Below are 27,982 nucleotides of genomic sequence, written 5' to 3'. Positions count from 1 at the left end.
AAGTGGCAAGGAACGGCTGAGGCCCTGGCCTATGTTCATGGCTAGTGGTTCAGCTTCACATGAGGATGGAAGCACTCAGCCTCTCGCTAGAAAAATGAAAAGACTCGAGCTGGCAAAAGCACAGCAAAGAACTGTGCGTTCTTCGAAATCACAAATCCACAAGGAGAGTCCAATTGTGTCGTTTGCGATGCCTGACCTTCCCAACACTGGACGTGAAGAGCATGCGCCTTCCACCATTTGCACGCCCCCTGCAAGTGCTGGAAGGAGCACCCGCAGTCCAGTTCCTGATAGTCAGATTGAAGATGTCAGTGTTGAAGTACACCAGGATGAGGAGGATATGAGTGTTGCTGGCGCTGGGGAGGAAATTGACCAGGAGGATTCTGATGGTGAGGTGGTTTGTTTAAGTCAGGCACCCGGGGAGACACCTGTTGTCCGTGGGAGGAATAGGGCCATTGACATGCCTGGTGAAAATACCAAAAAAATCAGCTCTTCGGTGTGGAAGTATTTCAACAGAAATGCGGACAACATTTGTCAAGCCGTGTGTTGCCTTTGTCAAGCTGTAATAAGTAGGGGTAAGGACGTTAACCACCTCGGAACATCCTCCCTTATACGTCACCTGCAGCGCATTCATCATAAGTCAGTTACAAGTTCAAAAACTTTGGGCGACAGCGGAAGCAGTCCACTGACCAGTAAATCCCTTCCTCTTGTAACCAAGCTCACGCAAACCACCCCACCAACTCCCTCAGTGTCAATTTCCTCCTTCCCCAGGAATGCCAATAGTCCTGCAGGCCATGTCACTGGCAATTCTGACGAGCCCTCTCCTGCCTGGGATTCCTCCGATGCATCCTTGCGTGTAACGCCTACTGCTGCTGGCGCTGCTGTTGTTGCTGCTGGGAGTCGATGGTCATCCCAGAGGGGAAGTCGTAAGACCACTTTTACTACTTCCACCAAGCAATTGACTGTCCAACAGTCCTTTGCGAGGAAGATGAAATATCACAGCAGTCATCCTGCTGCAAAGCGGATAACTGAGGCCTTGGCATCCTGGGCGGTGAGAAATGTGGTTCCGGTATCCATCATTACTGCAGAGCCAACTAGAGACTTGTTGGAGGTACTGTGTCCCCGGTACCAAATACCATCTAGGTTCCATTTCTCTAGGCAGGCGATACCGAAAATGTACACAGACCTCAGAAAAAGACTCACCAGTGTCCTAAAAAATGCAGTTGTACCCAATGTCCACTTAACCACGGACATGTGGACAAGTGGAGCAGGGCAGGCTCAGGACTATATGACTGTGACAGCCCACTGGGTAGATGTATGGACTCCCGCCGCAAGAACAGCAGCGGCGGCACCAGTAGCAGCATCTCGCAAATGCCAACTCTTTCCTAGGCAGGCTACGCTTTGTATCACCGCTTTCCAGAATACGCACACAGCTGAAAACCTCTTACGGCAACTGAGGAAGATCATCGCAGAATGGCTTACCCCAATTGGACTCTCCTGTGGATTTGTGGCATCGGACAACGCCAGCAATATTGTGTGTGCATTAAATATGGGCAAATTCCAGCACGTCCCATGTTTTGCACATACCTTGAATTTGGTGGTGCAGAATTATTTAAAAAACGAGAGGGGCGTGCAAGAGATACTGTCGGTGGCCAGAAGAATTGCGGGACACTTTCGGCGTACAGGCACCACGTACAGAAGACTGGAGCACCACCAAAAACGCCTGAACCTGCCCTGCCATCATCTGAAGCAAGAAGTGGTAACGAGGTGGAATTCAACCCTCTATATGCTTCAGAGGTTGGAGGAGCAGCAAAAGGCCATTCAAGCCTATACAACTGAGCACGATATAGGAGGTGGAATGCACCTGTCTCAAGCGCAGTGGAGAATGATTTCAACGTTGTGCAAGGTTCTGCAACCTTTTGAACTTGCCACACGTGAAGTCAGTTCAGACACTGCCAGCCTGAGTCAGGTCATTCCCCTCATCAGGCTTTTGCAGAAGAAGCTGGAGACATTGAAGGAGGAGCTAACACAGAGCGATTCCGCTAGGCATGTGGGACTTGTGGATGGAGCCCTTAATTCGCTTAACAAGGATTCACGGGTGGTCAATCTGTTGAAATCAGAGCACTACATTTTGGCCACCGTGCTCGATCCTAGATTTAAAACCTACCTTGGATCTCTCTTTCCGGCAGACACAAGTCTGCTGGGGTTCAAAGAACTGCTGGTGAGAAAATTGTCAAGTCAAGCGGAACGCAACCTGTCAACATCTCCTCCTTCACATTCTCCCACAACTGGGGGTGCGAGGAAAAGGCTCAGAATTCCGAGCCCACCCGCTGGCGGTGATGCAGGGCAGTCTGGAGCGACTGCTGATGCTGACATCTGGTCCGGACTGAAGGACCTGACAACGATTACGGACATGTCGTCTACTGTCACTGCATATGATTCTCTCCCAATTGAAAGAATGGTGGAGGATTATATGAGTGACCGCATCCAAGTAGGCACGTCAGACAGTCCGTACTTATACTGGCAGGAAAAAGAGGCAATTTGGAGGCCCTTGCACAAACTGGCTTTATTCTACCTAAGTTGCCCTCCCACAAGTGTGTACTCCGAAAGAGTGTTTAGTGCCGCCGCTCACCTTGTCAGCAATCGGCGTACGAGGTTACATCCTGAAAATGTGGAGAAGATGATGTTCATTAAAATGAATTATAATCAATTCCTCCGTGGAGACATTCACCAGCAGCAATTGCCTCCACAAAGTACACAGGGGGCTGAGATGGTGGATTCCAGTGGGGACGAATTGATAATCTGTGAGGAGGGGGATGTACACGGTGATATATCGGAGGATGATGATGAGGTGGACATCTTGCCTCTGTAGAGCCAGTTTGTGCAAGGAGAGATTAATTGCTTCTTTTTTGGTGGGGGTCCAAACCAACCCGTCATTTCAGTCACAGTCGTGTGGCAGACCCTGTCACTGAAATGATGGGTTGGTTAAAGTGTGCATGTCCTGTTTATACAACATAAGGGTGGGTGGGAGGGCTCAAGGACAATTCCATCTTGCACCTCTTTTTTCTTTCATTTTTCTTTGCGTCATGTGCTGTTTGGGGAGTGGTTTTTGGAAGGGCCATCCTGCGTGACACTGCAGTGCCACTCCTAGATGGGCCAGGTGTTTGTGTCGGCCACTTGGGTCGCTTATCTTAGTCACACAGCTACCTCATTGCACATCTTTTTTTTCTTCTTTGCGTCATGTGCTGTTTGGGGAGTAGTTTTTGGAAGGGCCATCCTGCGTGACACTGCAGTGCCACTCCTAGATGGGCCAGGTGTTTGTATCGGCCACTAGGGTCGCTTAGCTTAGTCACACAGCTACCTCATTGCGCCTCTTTTTTTCTTTGTGTCATGTGCTGTTTGGGGGGTGTTTTTTGGAAGGGCCATCCTGCGTGACACTGCAGTGCCACTCCTAGATGGGCCAGGTGTTTGTGTCGGCCACTAGGGTCGCTTATCTTAGTCACACAGCTACCTCATTGCGCATCTTTTTTTCTTCTTTGCGTCATGTGCTGTTTGGGGAGTAGTTTTTTGAAGGGCCATCCTGCGTGACACTGCAGTGCCACTCCTAGATGGGCCAGGTGTTGTGTCGGCCACTAGGGTCGCTTAGCTTAGTCACACAGCTACCTCATTGCGCCTCTTTTTTTCTTTGCGTCATGTGCTGTTTGGGGGGTGTTTTTTGGAAGGGCCATCCTGCGTGACACTGCAGTTCCACTCCTAGATGGGCCAGGTGTTTGTGTCGGCCACTAGGGTCGCTTATCTTAGTCACACAGCTACCTCATTGCGCATCTTTTTTTTCTTCTTTGCGTCATGTGCTGTTTAGGGAGTAGTTTTTTGAAGGGCCATCCTGCGTGACACTGCAGTGCCACTCCTAGATGGGCCAGGTGTTTGTGTCGGCCACTAGGGTCGCTTAGCTTAGTCACACAGCTACCTCATTGCGCCTCTTTTTTTCTTTGCGTCATGTGCTGTTTGGGGGGTGTTTTTTGGAAGGGCCATCCTGCGTGACACTGCAGTGCCACTCCTAGATGGGCCAGGTGTTTGTGTCGGCCACTAGGGTCGCTTAGCTTACTCACACAGCTACCTCATTGCGCCTCTTTTTTTTCTTCTTTGCGTCATGTGCTGTTTGGGGAGTAGTTTTTGGAAGGGCCATCCTGCGTGACACTGCAGTGCCACTCCTAGATGGGCCAGGTGTTTGTGTCGGCCACTTGGGTCGCTTATCTTAGTCACACAGCTACCTCATTGCGCCTCTTTTTTTCTTTGCGTCATGTGCTGTTTGGGGGGTGTTTTTTGGAAGGGCCATCCTGCGTGACACTGCAGTGCCACTCCTAGATGGGCCAGGTGTTTGTGTCGGCCACTTGGGTCGCTTATCTTAGTCACACAGCTACCTCATTGCGCCTCTTTTTTTCTTTGCGTCATGTGCTGTTTGGGGGGTGTTTTTTGGAAGGGCCATCCTGCGTGACACTGCAGTGACACTCCTAGATGGGCCAGGTGTTTGTGTCGGCCACTAGGGTCGCTTATCTTAGTCACACAGCTACCTCATTGCGCATCTTTTTTTTCTTCTTTGCGTCATGTGCTGTTTGGGGAGTAGTTTTTTGAAGGGCCATCCTGCGTGACACTGCAGTGCCACTCCTAGATGGGCCAGGTGTTTGTGTCGGCCACTAGGGTCGCTTAGCTTAGTCACACAGCTACCTCATTGCGCCTCTTTTTTTCTTTGCGTCATGTGCTGTTTGGGGGGTGTTTTTTGGAAGGGCCATCCTGCGTGACACTGCAGTGCCACTCCTAGATGGGCCAGGTGTTTGTGTCGGCCACTAGGGTCGCTTAGCTTACTCACACAGCTACCTCATTGCGCCTCTTTTTTTTCTTCTTTGCGTCATGTGCTGTTTGGGGAGTAGTTTTTTGAAGGGCCATCCTGCGTGACACTGCAGTGCCACTCCTAGATGGGCCAGGTGTTTGTGTCGGCCACTTGGGTCGCTGAGCTTAGTCATCCAGCGACCTCGGTGCAAATTTTAGGACTAAAAATAATATTGTGAGGTGTGAGGTGTTCAGAATAGACTGAAAATGAGTGGAAATTATGGTTATTGAGGTTAATAATACTTTGGGATCAAAATGACCCCCAAATTCTATGATTTAAGCAGTTTTTTAGTGTTTTTTGAAAAAAAACACCCGAATCCAAAACACACCCGAATCCGACAAAAAAAATTCGGTGAGGTTTTGCCAAAACGCGTTCGAACCCAAAACACGGCCGCGGAACCGAACCCAAAACCAAAACACAAAACCCGAAAAATTTCCGGTGCTCATCACTAGTATATACACAGACAAGTCACATTATTATGACCACCAGCTATTAGCCAGAGTAACCGCTTCTGAGCCCCATATGCAGCAGAGTTCGCTGAACTGTCAGTTTAGACACACGTCTGGTAGCCCCCAGGTTCATTTTGACGGTAAGCTGCTCCACTGTAGCGTCACGGTCGGCCCTCACGCACCTTCATAGCCGATGTTCACCTCTCACATTAAAGGCACGTGGTGCTCCACACAGTTACCGCATCGGTTATTCACCAAGGTGCCATTTGTCAAGTCACGGTACACCTTCACCCCAGTGGCACACGGACAAGTCACAAACGGCGCTGTTTCAGAAATACTGCCACCCTTGGCCCAATAACCACGTAGTTCATGCGTTGCCGAAGTCAAATGTAGGAAGTGGCCATAATGAAAATAATAAAATTAGGTAGGCAGGGGACGGACATTACTGGCGTGCCTACAGGTGCCTTCATCCCTTACCCCGCCCCTTCCCCTGCCTAAAGAAGGGGAGACTCCTTATTACCACAGCTCATACCGCTGGAGGTCTAATCACGTTGTTAAACATATAAATAGCGCTTATCTTCCTGAGCACTTCAACATTGGTGCTTGTTTTTTAACCCAAGTTGCATACCTCCCAACTGTCCCGATTCCAGCAGGACAGTGTCCGAATATTGGGTGTGCCGCAAAGTCCCGTGGGCAGAGGGGCAGGTTGGGGGAAGCCTGTGATCACCGCTGCCCTGCAAAGCATCCGGTGATAACTAAAATAGATGCCCGTCGTGTTCTAACAATGCAGGGGGGTGAGCTGGGGGCTGCTGGAAGCCCTGGGAACGCCCCCAAAATGACGAAAATGGGGGTCGTGTGGCGAGACCCCTCCTCCCAAGACCTCGCCCCTGCTCCCAAGGCTACGCCCCCTTTTTGGTGGCAGGCACACCAGGTACCGCTTCAAAGCCTATGCATTTGCCTACTGCCACTATGCACACTTACATTCCTTAAAGACACGTTCCTTTAGAAATCCCGTATTTATAGCATTTCATAGATGTTGTACAACCTAGAGCAACACATCCCCCTGTTATTAATCTTACATAAGAGTTATTATCACATAATAACAGTTTCACTTAAAAACTAGCATTATACTGGATAATCTCCCCAGCTCCTGGCAGGTGGCTGCTGGGTAATCACCATACAAAATATGTCAATAATTCATTACCATGCCTGCTGGAGATCCAGATATATATTCATGTTAAACAGCACACAAGTGCCAACATCAAACTATTTTTTTTTCCAAATGTTGTTTAAAATGAAATAAAACAGCAGAGTGCAAATGACTCCATGAAAACTGTGCAGAATATCCATACAGAGTTACGTTTTGTCAGTCTCTTTACTATTTTCATTTCTAAGGAGCCGGTCATCCTACAGGCATCGAGCTGTCACCAGGCTTCTTAGCTATAACACAGGATTGTTACCAAAGTTTATCTGGGTGTTGGTTTCCATATACCCCTATGGGGTAATTAATGAAGCGGCAGGTTGGGGCAGTACTGTGAAACCAATGGGTATAGCCACAGATCGACAGCGGGTTAGTGTTGCTATTATGTGACCTATGTTTTTACACAATATGTTTTATATTATTATACATGATTTAATAAATCATTTACTTTTTAATCAGCAGCTTTCTGAGCAGCACACCTGTTGTTTCCTATTTAGGGCGGCCTGTTTTCAGCCTCTGGCCACATTTTCCATAAGTATTATGCCTGGCAATGCAAGGCTTCGTTGTGGAGAGCAATGCCAGCTTTTAATGGCGTTACCCTATAGAAGCCCAGGGTCGGACTGGCCCACAGGGGTACCAGGGAAACCACCGGTAGGCCCCACTGCCTGAGGGCCCACTCCTTCCTCTAGGGATCAGGTTCCAGACTGTGCACTTGTATTATACATGGTAGATATGCTGCATTACACTGCACTAAACTATTGTGTATTTCAAGCCCCTGTAGAGGCTGACCACACCCCCTTTGTAGGCTGGTCGCACTCCCAAGTATGGGCCCCTATAACTGCATTCCCCCGGTGGGCCCTTCATGCCCCAGTCCGACACTGTAGAAGCCTATAGGCTTCTTTCCACATTGTGCTCTGGGAGGGATCTAATCAGTTCCCTCCCAGTACCCCCTCCTCCCTCTGCCCATGTGCAGAGTAACGAGGGGGTACTGGGAGGGAACTGATTAGATTTCATTTTAAACAACATTTTTTTTTAAATAGTTTGATGTTGTGTGCTGTTTAACATGAATATATATATATATATATATATATATATCTGGAAAAAAGGAATTCAAGAGAACGCGCCCATAGTGCAAATCAACTTTATTTCTTAAAACATCTTATTAAAACGAATCACAGGTATAGATATGCTAATACCTTTTTTGACCCACTCTTTGGGCCTAAGAGTGGGTCAAAAAAGGTATTAGCATATCTGTACCTGTGATTCGTTTTAATAAGATGTTTTAAGAAATAAATTTGATTTGCACTATGGGCGCATTCTCTTGAATTCCTTTTTTCCAGATACTATTGCTCAAGGGGTCCTGAGTACTTTGGAGAATCGCAGCGGTGTTGGGTACACCAGTGCAACAGCCCAGGGGTGGAATTACCCGTGGACTGCAAACCACCAATTAAGATATACCAGCGCACCTGTACATTCCTTTTGCCCAATATATATATATATATATATATATATATATATATATATATATATATATATATGTTTCATGTTAACTGCTTGAAAAAAGCTCAATAAAGGAGCTGAAACGTTGCAAAGAAATGCAGTCTATTTGAAATTATTTCATCTGTCCGGAGTGCCGCCGTTGGGAGTTTACATATATATATATATATATATATATATATATATAACTGGATTTCCAGCAGGCACGGACTCCTGGGGCCAAATTCTGGAAGGGAAGTGACCGGCACAGTTTTGCAAAGGACAGCTCTTATCAGACAAGTTGCATATTTTAGTACATACGCCATTAGTATAAATGGATGTGTGGCAGGATGTACCACCATTGGTTAGTACATCCCGCCCTTAATGTTCAAACCACATAATATAATAATGTTCTCTTTGACCTTCTAAACTCAACTCAGTATTGATGTCCAGAGGGCAACTAATTTTTTTGGGGGGGGATGTTCTTTTTTTTTTTGCGGAGGGTTTTAAGGGATAGATGTATTAAACCTCTGGGAGAGATAAAATAAAGAAGCTGGTCATAGCCCTGCATGTCAGACACTCCCCCCCCCCTCCCCCCTCCCGCACGGATGCGAAAGCTGTGGCCCAACCCCGCAATGATCCGGCCCCGCAACCGCCTCTGCCTGTCAATCAGGCAGAGGCGATCGCAGCCCTGATATGCTTTCGCATCTCACTGGGTCCCACGCACTCGCGCACAAAGGGGGGGTTTCCGAGTACCTGGAAACCCCCCCTGATGAGACAAGTTTTTTATTTTTGAGACAGAGACTGCAGTGTCTCCATCTCTGTAAAAGCCGCAATCGCGTACGTGACCGCGATAGCGGAGCTGCTGCAGCAGAGAGCTATGTAGCTCTCTGTATAGAGAGTGTACCGGGAGAGCTGCTGGCTGCGCATGCTCAGCCACAGCAGCTCCCTCCGTCCTCACACAGTGCCGCTGGTTTGCCCTCACCTCCTATGCCCTGGTGGTACTGTATGTAAGTATAACATATACAGTATGTAAACTGTATATGAAATTTGTATGTATGTATGTATGTATGTATGTGTGTGTGCTTGTGTGTATGTATGAATGCGTGTGCCATGTATGTGTGTATATATATATATTATATATATATATATATACTGTATATATGTATTCATGTGTATATATATATATACACACACACACACACACACACACACACACACACACACACACACACACACACACACAGTATATGTATATATACAGAGTATATACAAGGAACAATGGGTATATATACAAAGTGATGGCTCACGCTTTGTTGTCATTTAACAATTTAATCCCAGAACACTTGGTTTGGGTAGAAAAAAATCTGACCAAGAAAACTTTGTTGTTTTGGGGGTGAGTTTCTGAGAAAATTCGGTAAGCAAAACAGTTAAATTTGTTGATACATATAAATCAAGATGCGTTAGGTTCCACGCAATGTGGGGTAGCAGAAACACAGACAATTAAAGGAAGATAACCTTGCCTGTGTTTTTCTCAAATCTCCACTGGACACAAGCACAACAAGCAAGGCATTCCTGCCCAGATACATTCTGCAGTATTAAGGGGACATGTACTAAGCAGTGATAAAAGTGGAGACGTCAGCCAGTGGAGAAGTTGCCCATGGCAACCAATCAGCATTGACGTAACATTTATAATTTGCATACTTTAAAAGTATACAGAGCAGCTGATTGGTTACCATGGGTCACTTCTCTACTGTCTCACTCCACTTTTATCACTGCTTAGTACATGTCCCCCTCATTGTCATCAGAACCCTGTGGTTATTTGCAGCTACCCCCAAAAGTGGATGATAATTCTGAAAATTAGTCCAAAATACATGGTTCCATTGCCCATAGCAACAAATCCCATTCTTACTTTGAATTTTATAATAAAGTTCTGGCTAGTTGCTACCATGTGACGTCACCAGTATACATAAATATTCCTGATCTACTGTACCACGATAAAGAATAGACCCCTGGGAGAAAAGACATCAAGTACTGTACATATACTGTATATAAATGTAAAGCTCACTGATTGAGTTGCAACATACAATCAGACTCCACTTTAAAACCATCTACTGTACTTATTTGAGTATATTAAACTATTTCCATTTGTGTTTGTTCATTTGTCTTATTACCATCCAAATCTATTCTTGACAGTAAAATCGGAATTAGTATTTCAAAAAGTGGCTAAAAATAAATCATAAACATAGATATAGAAAACAGCTTCTGCAGCAATGCATGCAATATTAGATGCAATCTTATTTTTATGGAAAACTACTACCACTTTATTAACACAGTGTATAAAATCAAATCAAACGGAAGCTATTTACTAACAGAAATGGACTACCCAAATGCAATGATTAATCAGAAGGTTGTTTTCACTGTTATGGTGCATCTAGCAGAGGTCAGAATGAATCACATGATCAAGCTACTGCCCTCTCATTTAATTGGATTATGGGGGCATCCAGGAGTATGGGTGACTCTTCAAGGAATCCTGGAGAACTACACGAAATTCAGGAGAATAACAGACAATTCAGTAAAGCAGACAAACATGATTTCAAGAGATGAGTTTGCCATCATGTGATAAACAGGACCAGATCACTCATGGTATTGTGTAAGTCAGGAGAGCTTTCTATGTGATGGGGGAAGCACGATGTCTGTATAAGAAAGGAAGAAAGAGACTGAGAAGCAGAAAATGGAAAGAACATTGTTACCCAACAGCAAAAAAGTTAGACTGCTGCAAATTTGATGGACCTCTGTAGCAAACGAATTTTACACTGGTTTAATTTGCATTGGCAAAGGTGGGGGCTAACCTTGTGCCCATGGCCGTTCCGATGTTTCTGCAAACATTAACCCTAATCCGATAGAAAATAATTATGCTGATTGTTTACTACAGGTTTTGGTACATTTGAACACTGTTAGAAAATAGCCTCCACTATTCTGAAGTTACAACATGTGCCCTAATAGAGTTGGTACATATGATATCTTGCCATTCTCTCCTTTGACCAAATGATCTAAATTACATATTTTCATGTTACTACTGTATGATATAAACATTTATTGTAATTTTCCATCTGGTAATGCTTATTTATAGTACATCTGTATGTTCAGATGTCTTTTTTGCTCTGTTTCGCGGGAAAGCAAACCATAAATATGATATCTTACAAAATAAATAAAAGTTATGTTTTGATGACGGTTTTCCTTATGGAAGCATATGGAAGTGGGACTTTTTTCATGCCAGGGTATTTATGATAATAAGGGGGAGATGTAGCAAGAAATTGGGGAGAGATAAAGAACTAGCCTTCAAACTGTCATTTTTTAAACACAGCTCATAAAACAGGCATTCCCAACCATGGTCCTCAAGGCACACCAACAGTGCAGGTTTTAATGATATCCAGGCTGCAGCACAAATGGTTAAATCAAAATAACTGAGGTGCTAATTAAGTCACTTGTGCTGAAACCTGGATATCACTAAAACCTGCACTGTTAGTGTGCCTTGAGGACCGTGGTTGGGAATGCCTACCATAAAATAACAGTTAAGGTGGCCATACACCAAAATATTTATCTTCCAATCTGGCTGGTTGGAACGAAAATCTGGTAATGGATGGGAGCAAATGACAGTTGACCATTTCAAATGGTCAATTGTCATTTGTTCCCAACCATTACCAGACTGGAAGATACATCTTTAGGTGTACGGGCACCTTTAGAAGCTGATTGGATGGTACTTTATCTGTCTCCACTTTATCTCTCTCCATGACTTGATACATCTCCTCATAACAAAGACTTTTTTGACTCTACCGATAACTCTATTCATAAACATGATGGAGGCATATATTTTGTAATGCTGAACTAGTATTTTTGAGAATGCTCGTTGTGCCTGAGACTGTACCTCTGCAATACATATTTTTGAAAAGAGGAAACATTGGCTCTTTTTCTGGGTTTGGACAGAAGTGTTTTGATCAATTGTTGTTCATTGTGGGTCATGATTTTATCCTGATTTTGCCATTTCAAATATTGGATTTGACAGGTTTATTTATTATAGGTTCAGACTACAAGTTTATTGCCTCCAACCTGTTCAAGTCTGTTGGAGTCAAATCCTTGACTATGATATGCTAAAACACATACAGCAGGGAGTTTAGGGTAAAAGCCAAGCTATGGTGTCCATACGGGCACAAAATAAACAAACTGCAAGCATCTGAATTATAATAATCAATGCTAGCCAATCTAATCACAGTCGTGTACTGCAGCAAGGCTGTACAAATCAATAGTTCTTTTTAGCAATGTATAGACTTGGCTGTGTTTTGTCAGTGCTAGCAAATAGCAAACCAAACATCAGAAAAATACCTTCTGGAGTAATATCTATAGATATCATTTTATGCAATGGCATTTCCAAATTATCTGTAATATAAACAAAAAATATAGCTCAGATTACATTAATAGCAGATGGAAAGGAAAGAATTCTGTAACTGACAGTAAATCAATAAAGAAAGATTTAAAACATCAATACCTCATGCCACAATAACCTCACTCTGTTGGGCATTTAGGAATACTGTAAAATACGCCAAAGCAATTACCTCCTGTTTTGTTTCGTTTTTGTTGTATGTGTACATTTTTATAGCTGGTAATGCCTGCTTTTATTGTCAACACACAGGTTAACATTGCATAGAAGATACCAACCACAGGATAAATATCTAAGAGAGAGATGTACTAAGCCATGGAGGTTAGGAGGTGGGTGGTTTGTACTTTATCTCTCTTCACTTTATCTCTTTTCAAGGCTTGGTACCTAGACTCCTATATGCTTAGGGTCATGGGCAGACCTTCTATACATTCCCAATTAAAAAGTTAGACATAGGGGTTGATGTATCAAGGAGTGAAAACAGTGGAGACGTGGAGTAGTTGCCCATGGCAACCAACCTGCGTCTGTCATTTTATAAAAGGCACTTCATAAATGCTACCTCAAAGATGAAAAGAATCATCCTTTTATGAGGGTTTACGCTGGGGCATGACACAAGTGCACTATGTGGATAGGCCACTGTGTCACCAAGCCCTGCCCACCTCAAACAACACAGAGTGATAGATGAGCAGTGATGTGAGATGAGACATCATGCCTCTGCAACTTAAAATTTAATAAGATGGGTAGGGCTTGTTGACAGCATTGGCTACCCATGCTTGCATAATGTCCCTGCCCACATCATGACAAAATGCATCATGCGACCAACCCACAAAGCTCCTCTTTTTCTGCTATACTTACGCATTTGTCATCAATAACATGTATGAAAAATTAGCAAGTACTATATGAACTTAAGTCATACCCCCAAGTAGATCAAACCAAAGCAAATAAAAAATCTTCCTTGCAATTCAGTAGAGTAAAAACCCTTATATACCTATATATGGGATAATCTATTATGTACTCTGGATTCTAAGGCTGCAAGGAGTTTAAAGGCTGTGAAAAGCACAAAGTCCCAGAGCTCTTGTCTGAAAAAGCCCCACATTTGTAGTATAAAGGAGCCTGATCAGCACACGTAGTTCACCCTGTTACTTCCTGGGCAAGGCTGTATCTATAGGGTGGGCATAGCTGTATCTACAGAGTGGGAATAGCTGTAGCTATATGGTGGGCATAGCTTTATCTACAGAGTGCGAATAGCTGTAGCTATATGGTGGGCATAGCTGTATCTACAGAGTGGGAATAGCTGTAGCTATATGGTGGGCATAGCTGTATCTACAGAGTGGGAATAGCTGTAGCTATAGGGTGGGCATAGCTGTATCTACAGAGTGGGAATAGCTGTAGCTATAGGGTGGGCATAGCTGTATCTACAGAGTGGGAATAGCTGTAGCTATATGGTGGGCATAGCTTTATCTACAGAGTGCGAATAGCTGTAGCTATATGGTGGGCATAGCTGTATCTACAGAGTGGGAATAGCTGTAGCTATATGGTGGGCATAGCTTTATCTACAGAGTGCGAATAGCTGTAGCTATATGGTGGGCATAGCTGTATCTACAGAGTGGGAATAGCTGTAGCTATAGGGTGGACATAGCTGTATCTACAGAGAGGGAATAGCTGTAGCTATAGGGTGGGCATAGCTGTATCTACAGAGTGGGAATAGCTGTATCTATATGGTGGGCATAGCTGTATCTACAGAGTGGAAATAGCTGTAGCTATATGGTGGGCATAGCTGTATCTACAGAGAGGGGATAGCTGTAGCTATAGGGTGGGCATAGCTGTATCTACAGAGTGGGAATAGCTGTAGCTATATGGTGGGCATAGCTGTATCTACAGAGTGGGAATAGCTGTATCTATATGGTGGGCATAACTGTATCTACAGAGTGGAAATAGCTGTAGCTATATGGTGGGCATAGCTGTATCTACAGAGAGGGAATAGCTGTAGCTATAGGGTGGGCATAGCTGTATCTACAGAGTGGGAATAGCTGTAGCTATAGGGTGGGCATAGCTGCATCTACAGTTGAAAAAAAAAAAAAAAAAAAAACAATGGGCAAAGGACCAGATCTGGTCACACAGGGAATGGTCAGGATCAGAAAGCAGACAAATAAGTGAGACAAAGAGATAGTGACTGAAAGAGAGACAGACAGATATACAGACATGCACCAAGATAAAAGAGAACATTACATAGGAGGTGGAAAATCACAATGGTAAAAGTGTGTGGTAGTGGGATTGTAGCACACTACCCCCTGCCTCTCCCCCCCTCCCCTCCCCCTTCCCACACACACACACACACACACACACACACACACACATACATTCTCTCTCTCTAATGGAAGACTTTCTCCTCCTCTGGTTCACTTTTCCCTGACATCCTCTTCCCTCCTCCATATCACCTTCCCCTGACACCCTCTCCCCTCCTCCTGATCACCTTCCCCTGACACCCTCACCCCTCCTCCTGATCACCTTCCCCTGACACCCTCTCCCCTCCTCCTGATCACCTTCCCCTAACACCCTCTCCCCTCCTCCTGATCACCTTCCCCTGACACCCTCTCCCCTCCTCCTGATCACCTTCCCCTGACACCCTCTCCCCTCCTCCTGATCACCTTCCCCTGATACCCTCACCCCTCCTCCTGATCACCTTCCCCTGACACCCTCTCCCCTCCTCCTGATCACCTTCCCCTGACACCCTCTCCCCTCCTCCTGATCACCTTCCCCTGAAACCCTCACCCCTCCTCCTGATCACCTTCCCCTGACACCCTCTCCCCTCCTCCTGATCACATTCCCCTGACACCCTCACCCCTCCTCCTGATCACCTTCCCCTAACACCCTCTCCCCTCCTCCTGATCACCTTCCCCTGAAACCCTCACCCCTCCTCCTGATCACCTTCCCCTGACACCCTCTCCCCTCCTCCTGATCACATTCCCCTGATACCCTCACCCCTCCTCCTGATCACCTTCCCCTGACACCCTCTCCCCTCCTCCTGATCACATTCCCCTGACACCCTCACCCCTCCTCCTGATCACCTTCCCCTAACACCCTCACCCCTCCTCCTGATCACCTTCCCCTGACACCCTCTCCCCTCCTCCTGATCACCTTCCCCTGACACCCTCTCCCCTCCTCCTGATCACCTTCCCCTGATACCCTCACCCCTCCTCCTGATCACCTTCCCCTGACACCCTCTCCCCTCCTCCTGATCACCTTCCCCTGACACCCTCTCCCCTCCTCCTGATCACCTTCCCCTGAAACCCTCACCCCTCCTCCTGATCACCTTCCCCTGACACCCTCTCCCCTCCTCCTGATCACATTCCCCTGACACCCTCACCCCTCCTCCTGATCACCTTCCCCTAACACCCTCTCCCCTCCTCCTGATCACCTTCCCCTAACACCCTCACCCCTCCTCCTGATCACCTTCCCCTAACACCCTCTCCCCTCCTCCTGATCACATTCCCCTGACACCCTCTCCCCTCCTCCTGATCACCTTCCCCTGACACCCTCTCCCCTCCTCCTGATCACATTCCCCTGACACCCTCACCCCTCCTCCTGATCACCTTCCCCTAACACCCTCTCCCCTCCTCCTGATCACCTTCCCCTGATACCCTCACCCCTCCTCCTGATCACCTTCCCCTGATACCCTCTCCCCTCCTCCTGATCACATTCCCCTGACACCCTCACCCCTCCTCCTGATCACCTTCCCCTAACACCCTCTCCCCTCCTCCTGATCACCTTCCCCTGATACCCTCACCCCTCCTCCTGATCACCTTCCCCTGACACCCTCTCCCCTCCTCCTGATCACCTTCCCCTGACACCCTCTCCCCTCCTCCTGATCACCTTCCCCTGAAACCCTCACCCCTCCTCCTGATCACCTTCCCCTGACACCCTCTCCCCTCCTCCTGATCACCTTCCCCTGAAACCCTCACCCCTCCTCCTGATCACTTCCCCCCCTACCCGACACCCTCTTCCCTCCCCTGGATTTCTTTTCATGGGCACCCTCTCCCCTCCTCCTGATCACCTTCCCCTGATACCCTCACCCCTCCTCCTGATCACTCCCCCCCTACCCGACACCCTCTCCCCTCCTCTGGATCACTTTCCATGGACACCCTCTCCCCTCCTCCTGATCACCTTCCCCTGATACCTTCACCCCTCCTCCTGATCACTTTTCCCTGACACTCTCACCCCTCCTCTGGATCACCTTCCCCTGACACCCTCTCCCTTCCTCTGAATCACCTTCCCCTGACACCCTCTCCCCTCCTCAAGATCACCTTACCCTGATATCCTCACCCCTCCTCCTGATCACTTTCCCCCTGACACCCTCTTCCCTCCCCTGGATCACTGTCAATCGACACCCTCTTTCCTCCTCTGGATCACTTTCCTCTACCACCTTCTCCCTGCCTCTAGATCACTTTCCCCTGAAACATTCTCCACTCCCCTGGATCACTTTCCCACAACACCCTCTCCTCCAGATCACTTTCCAACAGCACCCTTTCCCCTCCGCTACATCCTTTTCCCCAGGTGGAGAGGGGTAAGCGTTAGGTTCGTCCCCACTCAATGTGTCACTTTAACAATTCAAAAGGGGGGCATAAAGTTACTAGTAGTACTCGGTCTTTAGATAGTTTTAAAAATGTACTGTTTTTAGGTTTTGGTAAAGGCAAAGCGTTCTACACAATGGATTTACATTACCGTGAAACATCAAGTTATAACATCACAGTTGCATACGTGAGAGTTCTGCATAGCAAAGATGATGAATACATTTTGGCTGTATTTATTTACTACTTTCACATAACAGATTACTTTTTAATGTAACATTTTCAGCTTAGACAATTATTTCCTATTTATTGCTTTCTTGGGCTTTTCTTCCAGGCAATTTTATGTCTAATTTTCATAAATGTCCTTTCCAATGCAGCTGTCACAGATTAGGTTTGTGCTATTTATTATTTTGACAGGGAATATGTTAATCTATGTACTGTTTCTGTGAGTGCAAAGGGATTAGCTCTACCCCACTAGCTATCAAAACTGACGAGCATGGGGTATATTTACTAAGCTCCCGATTTTGACCGAGATGCCGTTTTTTCTTCAAAGTGTCATCTCGGTTAATCTCGGTCATTTACTAAACACTAATCACGGCAGTGATGAGGGCATTCGTAATTTTTTGCTAGTTCAGGTAAAAAATTACGAATGAATACACCATCGGTCAAATTACGCCTGTTTAGATATGAATCTCGGTCATTTACTAAGAAGTGCAAAGCAAAAAAACACAAAACACTGCCGTGAAAAATTACAACTCGTAAAAAAGTCCTAAAAAAAACCAGACCTGCTTTTTTTTTCCGTGATTTGAGATGCATGCAGGGATCCATGAGATCCGTGCATGTATATCAGTGGGAAGGGGTGGGAAAGTGCTTATTTTTGCCAAAAAAATTGCGTGGGGTCCCCCCTCCTAAGCATAACCAGCCTCGGGCTCTTTGAGCCGATCCTGGTTGCAGAAATATGGGGAAAAAAATGACAGGGGTTCCCCCATATTTAAGCAACCAGCATCGGGCTCTGCGCCTGGTCCTGGTCCCAAAAATACGGGGGACAAAAAGAGTAGGGGTCCCCCGTATTTTTAAAACCAGCACCGGGCTCCACTAGCTGGACAGATAATGCCACAGCCGGGGGTCACTTTTATACAGCGCCCTGCGGCCGTGGCATCAAAAATCCAACTAGTCACCCCTGGCCGGGGTACCCTGGGGGAGTGGGAACCCCTTCAATCAAGGGGTCCCCCCCCCCCAGCCACCCAAGGGCCAGGGGTGAAGCCCGAGGCTGTCCCCCCCCATCCAATGGGCTGCGGATGGGGAGGCTGATAGCCATTTGTGATAATGAAAAGATATTGTTTTTAGTAGCAGTACTACAAGTCCCAGCAAGCCTCCCCCGCATGCTGGTACTTGGAGAACCACAAGTACCAGCATGCGGCGGAAAAACGGGCCCGCTGGTACCTGTAGTACTACCACTAAAAAAATACCCCAAAAAACACAAGACACACACACCGTGAAAGTATAATTTTATTACATACATACACACATACATACATACTTACCTTATGTTCTCACGCAGGTCGGTCCTCTTCTCCAGTAGAATCCAAGGGTACCTGTTGAAGAAATTCTACTCACCAGATCCATGGGTCCAGGCTCCTCGGCAAATCCAGGGTTAATCCACGTACTTGAATAAATAAAAAAAAACGGTGTCCCGACCACGAACTGAAAGGGGACCCATGTTTGCACATGGGTCACCTTCCTACGAATGCCAGAAACCCACTTTGACTTCTGTCTAAGTGGGTTTCTTCAGCCAATCAGGGAGTGCCACGTTGTAGCACTCTCCTGATCAGCTGTGTGCTCCTGTCCTCACTGACAGGCAGCACACGGCAGTGTTACAATGTAGCGCCTATGCGCTACATTGTAACCAATGATGGGAACTTTCTGCCCTGCGGTTGACCTAAAGTGACGTCACCGCTGAGCAGAAAGTTCCCATCATTGGTTACAATGTAGCGCATAGGCGCTACATTGTAACACTGCCGTGTGCTGCCTGTCAGTGAAGACAGGAGCACACAGCTGATCAGGAGAGTGCTACAACGTGGTGCTCCCTGATTGGCTGAAGAAACCCACTTAGACAGAAGTCAAAGTGGGTTTCTGGCATTCGTGGGAAGGTGACCCATGTGCAAACATGGGGCCCCTTTCAGTTCGTGGTCGGGACACCGTTTTTTTATTTTTAACAAGTACGTGGATTAACCCTGGATTTGCCGAGGAGCCTGGACCCCTGGATCTCGTGAGTATAATTTATTCAACAGGTACCCCTTGGATTCTACTGGAGAAGAGGACCGACCTGCGTGGGGCCATAGGTAAGTATGTATGTATGTGTGTATGTATGTAATAAAATTATACTTTCACGTTGTGTGTGTCTTGTCTTTTTTTGGGTATTTTTTTAGTGGTAGTACTACAGGTACCAGCGGGCCCGTTTTTCTGCCGCATGCTGGTACTTGTGGTTCTCCAAGTACCAGCATGCGGGGGAGGCTTGCTGGGACTTGTAGTACTGCTACTAAAAACAATATCTTTTATTTTACAACAAAGGCTATCAGCCCTCCCATCCGCAGCCCATTGGATGGGGGGGGACAGCCTCGGGCTTCACCCCTGGCCCTTGGGTGGCTGGGGGGGGGGACCCCTTGATTGAAGGGGTCCCCACTCCCCCAGGGTACCCCGGCCAGGGGTGACTAGTTGGATTTTTGATGCCACGGCCGCAGGGCGCTGTATAAAAGTGACCCCCGGCTGTGGCATTATCTGTCCAGCTAGTGGAGCCCGGTGCTGGTTTTAAAAATACGGGGGACCCCTACTCTTTTTGTCCCCCGTATTTTTGGGACCAGGACCAGGCGCAGAGCCCGATGCTGGTTGCTTAAATATGGGGGAACCCCTGTCATTTTTTCCCCCATATTTCTGCAACCAGGATCGGCTCAAAGAGCCCGAGGCTGGTTATGCTTAGGAGGGGGGACCCCACGCATTTTTTTTTGTGATTTTACATTGTTTAATTAAATTAAAAAAAAATAAGAACCCCAGCACGGATCACACAGATCCGGCCGAGATTGATTGTAAAAAAAAACGGCAGTGTTTTGCTAATCACTGCCGTAAAAATAGGTAAAAAAAAACGAATTACATCGACATCGGAAGCAAAGAAAAATACGAATACGACAGCTTAGTAAATCCATCGTAATCAATTCAAAAAGTTGCAGTTTTACACTGTCGATGTCATTCGTGATTGAACTTTGACCTATTTTCGGAAATTACGAATCTTAGTAAATATACCCCCATGTCTCCATCTTTGTACATTTACTCATGATTCCAGCAACCTTAGCCCATCAGACATCCAAATTGTAGACACAAAATGGCTGCCAGGTCGCCAAAACCAAAAGGTGGCAAAAGTTGCAACAAGAGCCGAGGTGTGATGTCAAGTAAGACAGGTGCTATATTCCTCTGGCTGACTCACAAAACTTCCACAGGGAAAGACATCATTCACTAAAGATTTCACATGTCAGAGAAAATAGAGAACTGTAAAATCTCAGGTTTTAAAATGGTATCCAATATACAATCCCTTTGTATGCTGCTGCTCAGTGTCGGACTGGGGCATGTAGGGCCCACCGGTGAAATGCAGTGGTAGGGGCCCATGTTTAGGGGTGTGGCTAGTCCACAGAGGGGGTGTGGCCTGCCACATAATTTGTTTGACTAACCATTAGAAAGTGCAACATCTGGGCTCTTTCATAAATATATACCGTAAATTCAGCTGCTGCATGCATGATAATGTACCAGATTAATAACAGCAATGCACTGTAGAAAATACACCATAGTACAGTATAAGGTAACATATGCATGATGTATAATTCAAGTGCACAGTCTGGAACCTGATCCTTAGAGCAGGAGGTGGTCCCAGAGGCGTCACCGGGTGTGGTGACACCCGGTGCGCACCCCTGATCTCCTGCCGCGATCGCAGCAGAAGGGGGTGTGGCCTTACAGTTAGGGGGCATGGCTTCGTGGGGATCCTGTAATCGTCACTCTGGGGGCGTGCCCAGCATCTCCGGAGATGCTGGGCTTCCCCCAGAGACGGTCTCACCTGGCTCCTGTCACTGTGGAGGAGCTGACATATGGTGTCACACCCGGGTGCGGGCCGCACCCCCCGCACCCACCTTGTGACGCCACTATCTTCTATCGCTGCAATTGATCATTAAAATATCACTGGCTGGCGGTGGAACCACTTGAGTGTATAGTCCTAATACCCTCTGTGTCAGTGGCGTAACTACTGCCCCCGCAGTCCTCGCGGTGGCTTGGGGGCGAGGGGCTGCGGGGGCGCCACTGACTTTGCACAGATTGACATGCGGACGAGCGTCCGCATGTCAATCTGCGGTCTCCCTCCCTGCTGTAAGGACTTGGAGGGACACGGAGCGCATAGCGCGTCTCTCCTGTGTCCCTCCTGGCTCTCCCCCGGCCGGTCTAAGTGCCGTTCGTGAGCTCTGATTGGCTCACGAACCGGCACTTCCTTTATTAGACTTGCCGGGGGAGAGCCAGGAGGGACACAGGAGAGACGCGCTATGCGTTCATTGTCCCTCCAACACAAAGGTGTGGGGGGGGGGAAAGGAGAGCTGGCACTGGGCGCATATACCTGGCACTGGGGGCATATACCTGGCACTGTGGGGGAAGATCTGGCACTGGGGGCATATACCTGGCACTGGGGGCATATACCTGGCACTGTGGGGGTAGATCTGGCACTGGGGGCATATACCTGGCACTGTGGGGGTAGATCTGGCACTGGGGGCATATACCTGGCACTGGGGGCATATACCTGGCACTGTGGGGGAAGATCTGGCACTGGGGGCATATACCTGGCACTGGGGGCATATACCTGGCACTGTGGGGGAAGATCTGGCACTGGGGGCATATACCTGGCACTGGGGGCATATACCTGGCACTGTGGGGGTAGATCTGGCACTGGGGGCATATACCTGGCACTGGGGACATATACCTGGCACTGTGGGCATATACCTGGCACTGGGGGCATATACCTGGCACTGTGGGGGAAGATCTGGCACTGGGGGCATATACCTGGCACTGTGGGGGAAGATCTGGCACTGGGGGCATATACCTGACACTGTGGGGGAATATCTGGCACTGGGGGCATATACTTGGCACTGTGGGGGAATATCTGGCACTGGGGGCATATACCTGGCACTGTGGGGGAATATTTGGCACTGGGGGGAGCAGGCACTGAGGGGGCATATGTGGCACTGTGGGGGAAGATCTGGCACTGGGGGCATATACCTGGCACTGGGGGCATATACCTGGCACTGTGGGGGAAGATCTGGCACTGGGGGCATATACCTGGCACTGTGGGGGAGCAGGCACTGAGGGGGCATATGTGGCACTGTGGAGGAATATTTGGCACTGGGGGTAGCAGGCACTGAGGGGGCATATGTGGCACTGGGGGAGGGGTATATTTGGCACTGGGGGCATGTACCTGGCACTGGGGGCATATACCTGGCACTGTGGGGGAATATCTGGCACTGGGGGCATATGTGGCACTGGGAGCACGGCACTAGCAACAAGCACTACCCCCTAGCAACGAGCATGACACCCAGTGTATGAAACCCCTGGCAACGAGCATGACACCCAGTGCATGAAACCCCTGGCAACGAGCATGACACCCTGAGCATGAAAACCCCTGGCACCATGCATGGAACCAAGAGCATGAAACCCCTGGCAACGAGCAGGTAATTTAAAAGTAATTAGAAGCCTTACTGTAGAACTTAATGTGTAATGGGCATTACGGTGTGTGGCATAATGTATCACGGACATTGCGGTGTGTGTCATAATGTGTCGGGCATTACGGTGTGTTGTATACTATATCACGGGCATTGTGGTATGTGGTATAATGTCTCAGGATCATTGTGGTGTGTGTCATACTGTGTCACAGACATTGTATGTGCTATAATGTATCAGAGGCATTGCAGTGTGTAGCATAATGTATAACGGGCATTGCGATTCCTGTCATAATGTGTCACAGGCATTACGGTGTGTGGCATAATGTGTCGGGGGCATTACAGTGTGTGCATATTGTGTCATGTGCATTGTTGTGTGTGGCATAATGTCTAAGGGCCATTGCAGTATGTGGAATAATGTATACTGGGCATTACTATAAGGAGGAAAAATGACAAATAATGTAAGGGGCATGAATCAGGATTATTTTTCTTTCCTGTGGTGGCTAACGTCTGGGCGTGCAGGTTGCAAAACTGGGGTATAAGGTAGTCTTTTCCTGCAATACCACGCCCCTTTACGCGAAGCCACGCCCATTTTAATGAAGCCACACACCCTTTTTGGCGGCGCACCCACGCACCCTTTGCTAATGCCAATTATGGGGGGTATTGGGGGGGGGGGGCGCCGAAGGATTTTTTGGTTGGGGGAGGAAAATTTCTAGTTACGCCACTGCTCTGTGTATATGTGTGACTCGACAAAGCCAGGTCAATTACGTGCACTGCAGTAGTCTCTGCGGTAGGCGTGCAACTGTTGTTCTTGGCAGCTGGCACTGGTAGCTGGATACAACTTTAGAAATGGCATCAGCCATAGTACACTGTAGACTAAATGAACACCATTTTTCCAGTTCACAATTTGGGTATTTAAATTGCGGCAGTTGAGTAAGTTAAAAAGGAAAAATTACATATGCTTTGCCTAGTAAGTTACTGAGCTCAGGGAATGCACTGAGGGCCTGATTCAGAAATATACTCATTGATGATATTTGCACAGTTGAGTGACTATCATGCACATGGACCAAGTTACCTTGGTGATACCTCTCGCAGTACCGATTCATTCGCAAAGTGAGTGACAGCTGGGGATCATTTTGCAGAGATATCAGGAAGTGGCAGCATAAAGACTGATTTTGAGGTGTGACTCAGCCTAAATATGTGATCCCATATGCAGGACACATGGCGTCTCAGTTCCTGAGGTCGACTATAGGGCTACTCTGATGGTCATCACTTTGGCAAACGCAGGGGGGGTTTCTGGTTGCACGGAAACCCCCTTCCTCTTGGCAAGTGGCTCAAATTATGACAACAATAGTAATGGTAAATAATACTATTACTAGAACTGCCACCACATCATGCAGTTTTTGGGACAGCAGAGCTGCTGCACATGCCCAGATGCCGAGTGGTAGCAGCTTCTTCTGCCAAGTTTGCTGTGTGTTTGGATCTGAGTCCTCAATCAGTGCACTGGACCAAAGAGTAGCTACCAGGAAGAAGAGACAGGAGCATTACCATAAGGTGGGAGAATGTGTGCTTAGAAAGTGCAGTACTGGTTCTATTATGTTTGTATATTTATTTATTATGGTATGTTTAACCTTTTTCTGACCACTTATTTATATTATTTAAGTATGTTTGCTAAAGCCTATACTATAGACCATCTATAGTGTGAAATATAAATACTGTATTCCATACAGTATACAGTGTATAAAAAGACTAATGTTCAGAGTCATTACTAGGTTCTTCTACCGCTCCCCCAAACTCCTGCACTTGCTCCAATTTTCCGCAGAGTGGGAGATTGTGGTACTGCATTTGGAAACCCCCCTCAAGAAATCCTGCGTTTGCCACTGCATCTAGCTAACAATCTGCGACGGCTGCTGTGTGTTTGCACGCTGTTGCTTGGACCTGCAAAGCCGCTGGTGGGCGCCCAAGATACATTTCCAGGCGGCAAAAGCATTAGCATATTTCATGCATCCACTGCGTACTGTATGCTGTCATTGCTGTACATCTCTGAATTAGGCCCTTTATTTGTATATCCATAAACGTACCAGATACACCTGCTGTGAAAACAGCACACGTGCTGCTAAGACCCATAGAATTAAATGCTAACAACAACATCAATTATGTCAACTTGTTTCCTAGTAACTGAACACTTTACAGATAACAAACTACTTCTTCAGTCAAACAATAGTGTAATTGTGCTAAGACATTATCCAACAATTCACAGCAAACATTAGAGCAATGGGAGCAAAAAAGAAACCACACAAAGATCATTCAAGGGGAGTTGTCAAAAGATGTTTTAAAACCTTGAAATGGTGTCTCCTAACTCTGTGATTTGTTTCCTATGTATTGCAAGTGACACAAGTATTGTGTCACTTAAGGTTACAGCTTTCCACCTGCTCACTAATGAGCACAAACCATGTAAATTAGAAACTTCTTCTTTTAAATCCCAGCAAGGGCGTATCTACCATAGGTGCAGGCAGTGCAGCTGCTATGGGGCCCAGAGCTGAGAAGGGCCCACCATCCCTGTCACAGTTACATGTGTTATATACATTTTTCACCATTGGGTGGTACGTAGGGGTCCTTTCAAACTTTTTCCTTGGGGCCTGCAATATATCTAGGTATGCCCCTGGACCTGCTCATTGTAGTGTGGTATAAAATGAGCTGGAGGGCATTTTAATGTTACATAATATGAACCGGGGCACTGTAATGAGGCACAATATGAACGGGAAGCACTATATATCATAATGTGAATTGGGGATACTGTGTGGCATAATGTGTACTGGCAGCTCTGAAATAGGACATAGGGTGAACTTAAGCACTACTACGATTCATAAAAGAAACTAGGGCACTACTATGGGGCATAACATTAAATAAGGCTCTACTATGGTTCAGAAAATGAACTAGGGCACTATTATAGGGCATAAACTTAACAAATGCTGCAAAGGGGCGTGGTATGGTATGCCGGCGGTCTGGCTCCCGTCGGGCTCCCAGCATACCGGCGCCGGGAGCCCGACCGCCAGCTTACCCACAGTGTGGCGAGCGCAAATGAGCCCCTTGCGGGCTCGCTGTGCTCACCACGCTGCGGGTACGGTGGCGCGCACCACGCTATTTTATTCTCCCTCCAGGGGGGTCGTGGACCCCCACGAGGGAGAATAAGTGTCGGTATGCCGGCTGTCAGGATTCCGGTATACTGTGTGCCGGGATCCCGACAGCCGGCATACTGAAGACCACCCGCTGCAAAGAAGTATCTCTCTAGAAGCATTGGGATGGGGGCCCCTTCAAAATGTTGCTATGGGGCCCACAAAGTTCTGGCTACGCCCCTGAATCCCAGGTATGTTTTTAGCCATATTGTACCTTCCAGTAGGTATTCAGACAAAATAAAAATGATCCAGCACCACACAAGCTACGCCTCCAACCACCGAACAGTGTTTCCTCAACCAGTACCCTGTTTTTATGTAAAAGTCCCACCCGCTTTCCTATAAGCACCACCCCTCTTGGGGTCCGTAAATCAAGACAGTGTAGGACTTTGGGAGACAGGTATTTGCAATTGGTGAAAAGATTTATAAATTGTAATATGTTCCATTCCTGTATAAACAGTTGAGCTCTTCCACCTGAGGTGAGATAGATCTAGTTGATGGCTCTGTGTTCAGTTCTGCTCAGGACAGCTTTCTCCCAAACAGACCAGAAGCTTGGGAGGTACAGTATTTCCCGTTCTCCACTGCCTGCCATGGTATATGCTGCAATCAAGGAGCGTTTTTAGTGGACGCGAATGGAACGTGGGCAGTCCAGTGTAGTGTGGCACCCATCGATGTCCCCAATCTGATGGAAATGCTTTTTCCATTTGATACCAGGATGTGATGGTTAGTACCAGGGCATGCTTCTTTCCCTTTTGAGTACATCAGGAAGGAGGGTCCATACCAGAGATTCTTTGTGTTTACGCAAATTTCAGGGGCGGGATGTAATGGAGCCCAAGATTACTGGAGGTGCAGGATGCTGGACGATCTCTTTAAAGGGGTAATCACGGAATCATTGGAGATTGGCCGGCATCCTTCACCTCCTGCGATCTTGGACTTCATTACATTCCGCCGCTGGTGTCCACTGCACATGCGCACCAGCCATCGATGGTTAAACCAAAAACAAATTGTTTTCAGGCCCCTTTCGTAATCTAGTACATCAGCAGTTCTTGGACTGTGTGAGAGGGCCACAGTGGTAGATGTAGTCTTCCACTTAGCTCTACTGAGACCTAAGATTACCTGCTGTTTTAGACGCTGTTCCAGCACCTTGCACCACTACCCGGTACCTACACAGACTCACCGGCTGGTGAGCTATGAGACAACCCTCACTGGCACCACTCCATCTGCCAGTGGGTATAACAGTGAGTACGGCTGTATCTGCTTTAGCTTCAATAAAAACCTCCTCTGGTTACGTAACTGGGCTGTTTGTTTTTTTCCATTTTTTTTTTGTCACCTTACAAAGACAGCAACACCTGCACTGACACCTGTCAAATTTTAAAGTTGTTCACATCCCCTATGGGTAATCATTATATAGGGGGACATGCAGGGTCGGACTGGCCCACAGGGGTACCAGGGAAACCACCGGTAGGCCCCACTGTCTGAGGGCCCACTCCTTCCTCTAGGGATCAGGTTCCAGACTACGCACTTGTATTATACATGGTAGATATGTTGCATTACACTGCACTAAACTATTGTGTATTTCAAGCCTCTGTGGAGGCAGGCCCCACGCCCTTTGTAGGCTGGCCACACCCCAAAGTATGGGCCCCTATAACTTAATTCCCCCAGTGTGCCCTTCATGTCCCAGTCCGACACTGGGGATATGTACTAAGCAGTGATAAAAGTGGAGAAGTGAGCCAGTGGAGAAGTTGCCCATGGCAACCAATCAGCTGCTCTGTACATTTTTATAGTATGCAAATTATAAATGTTACGGCAATGCTGATTGGTTGCCATGGGCAACTTCCCCACTGTCTCCCTTCTCCACTTTTATCACTGCTTAGTACATCTCCCCCATAGACTGATATAAAAATATTAACTCTGAGTAATGTTTGTGTTCAAAAAGGGCTTGAGCCACAAGCCTAAATAAGATTTTCATATGTTCTTTATATCTCCTTAATTCAAGTATATAGTATACCATGATTTAGTACTAGTAAGTTGAATAAATGTAGAAAAATGAAAGGATT

At 47.0% G+C, this 27,982-nt stretch overlaps 1 protein-coding gene across 3 annotated transcripts in view; it reads right to left on the bottom strand.

Annotated features, from left to right (window-relative positions):
- CADM3 (cell adhesion molecule 3) overlaps positions 1-27,982 on the bottom strand; it is a 456,644-nt gene that overhangs the window by 165,622 nt on the left and 263,040 nt on the right. For 2 of the 3 annotated variants that reach the window (XM_063948089.1, XM_063948090.1), the window contains exon 2: positions 12,395-12,448. The exons of the other annotated variant lie outside the window; for it this stretch is intronic. In XM_063948089.1, coding sequence (XP_063804159.1) covers positions 12,395-12,448 — 54 coding nt within the window. The remainder of the gene's footprint in view (positions 1-12,394; positions 12,449-27,982) is intronic. 3 annotated transcript variants of the gene reach the window in all.

This window comes from Pseudophryne corroboree, chromosome 12 (genome assembly GCF_028390025.1).
Source record: "Pseudophryne corroboree isolate aPseCor3 chromosome 12, aPseCor3.hap2, whole genome shotgun sequence".
NCBI lineage: Eukaryota > Metazoa > Chordata > Amphibia > Anura > Myobatrachidae > Pseudophryne > Pseudophryne corroboree.
This window is presented reverse-complemented; position numbering and strand designations above follow the sequence as displayed.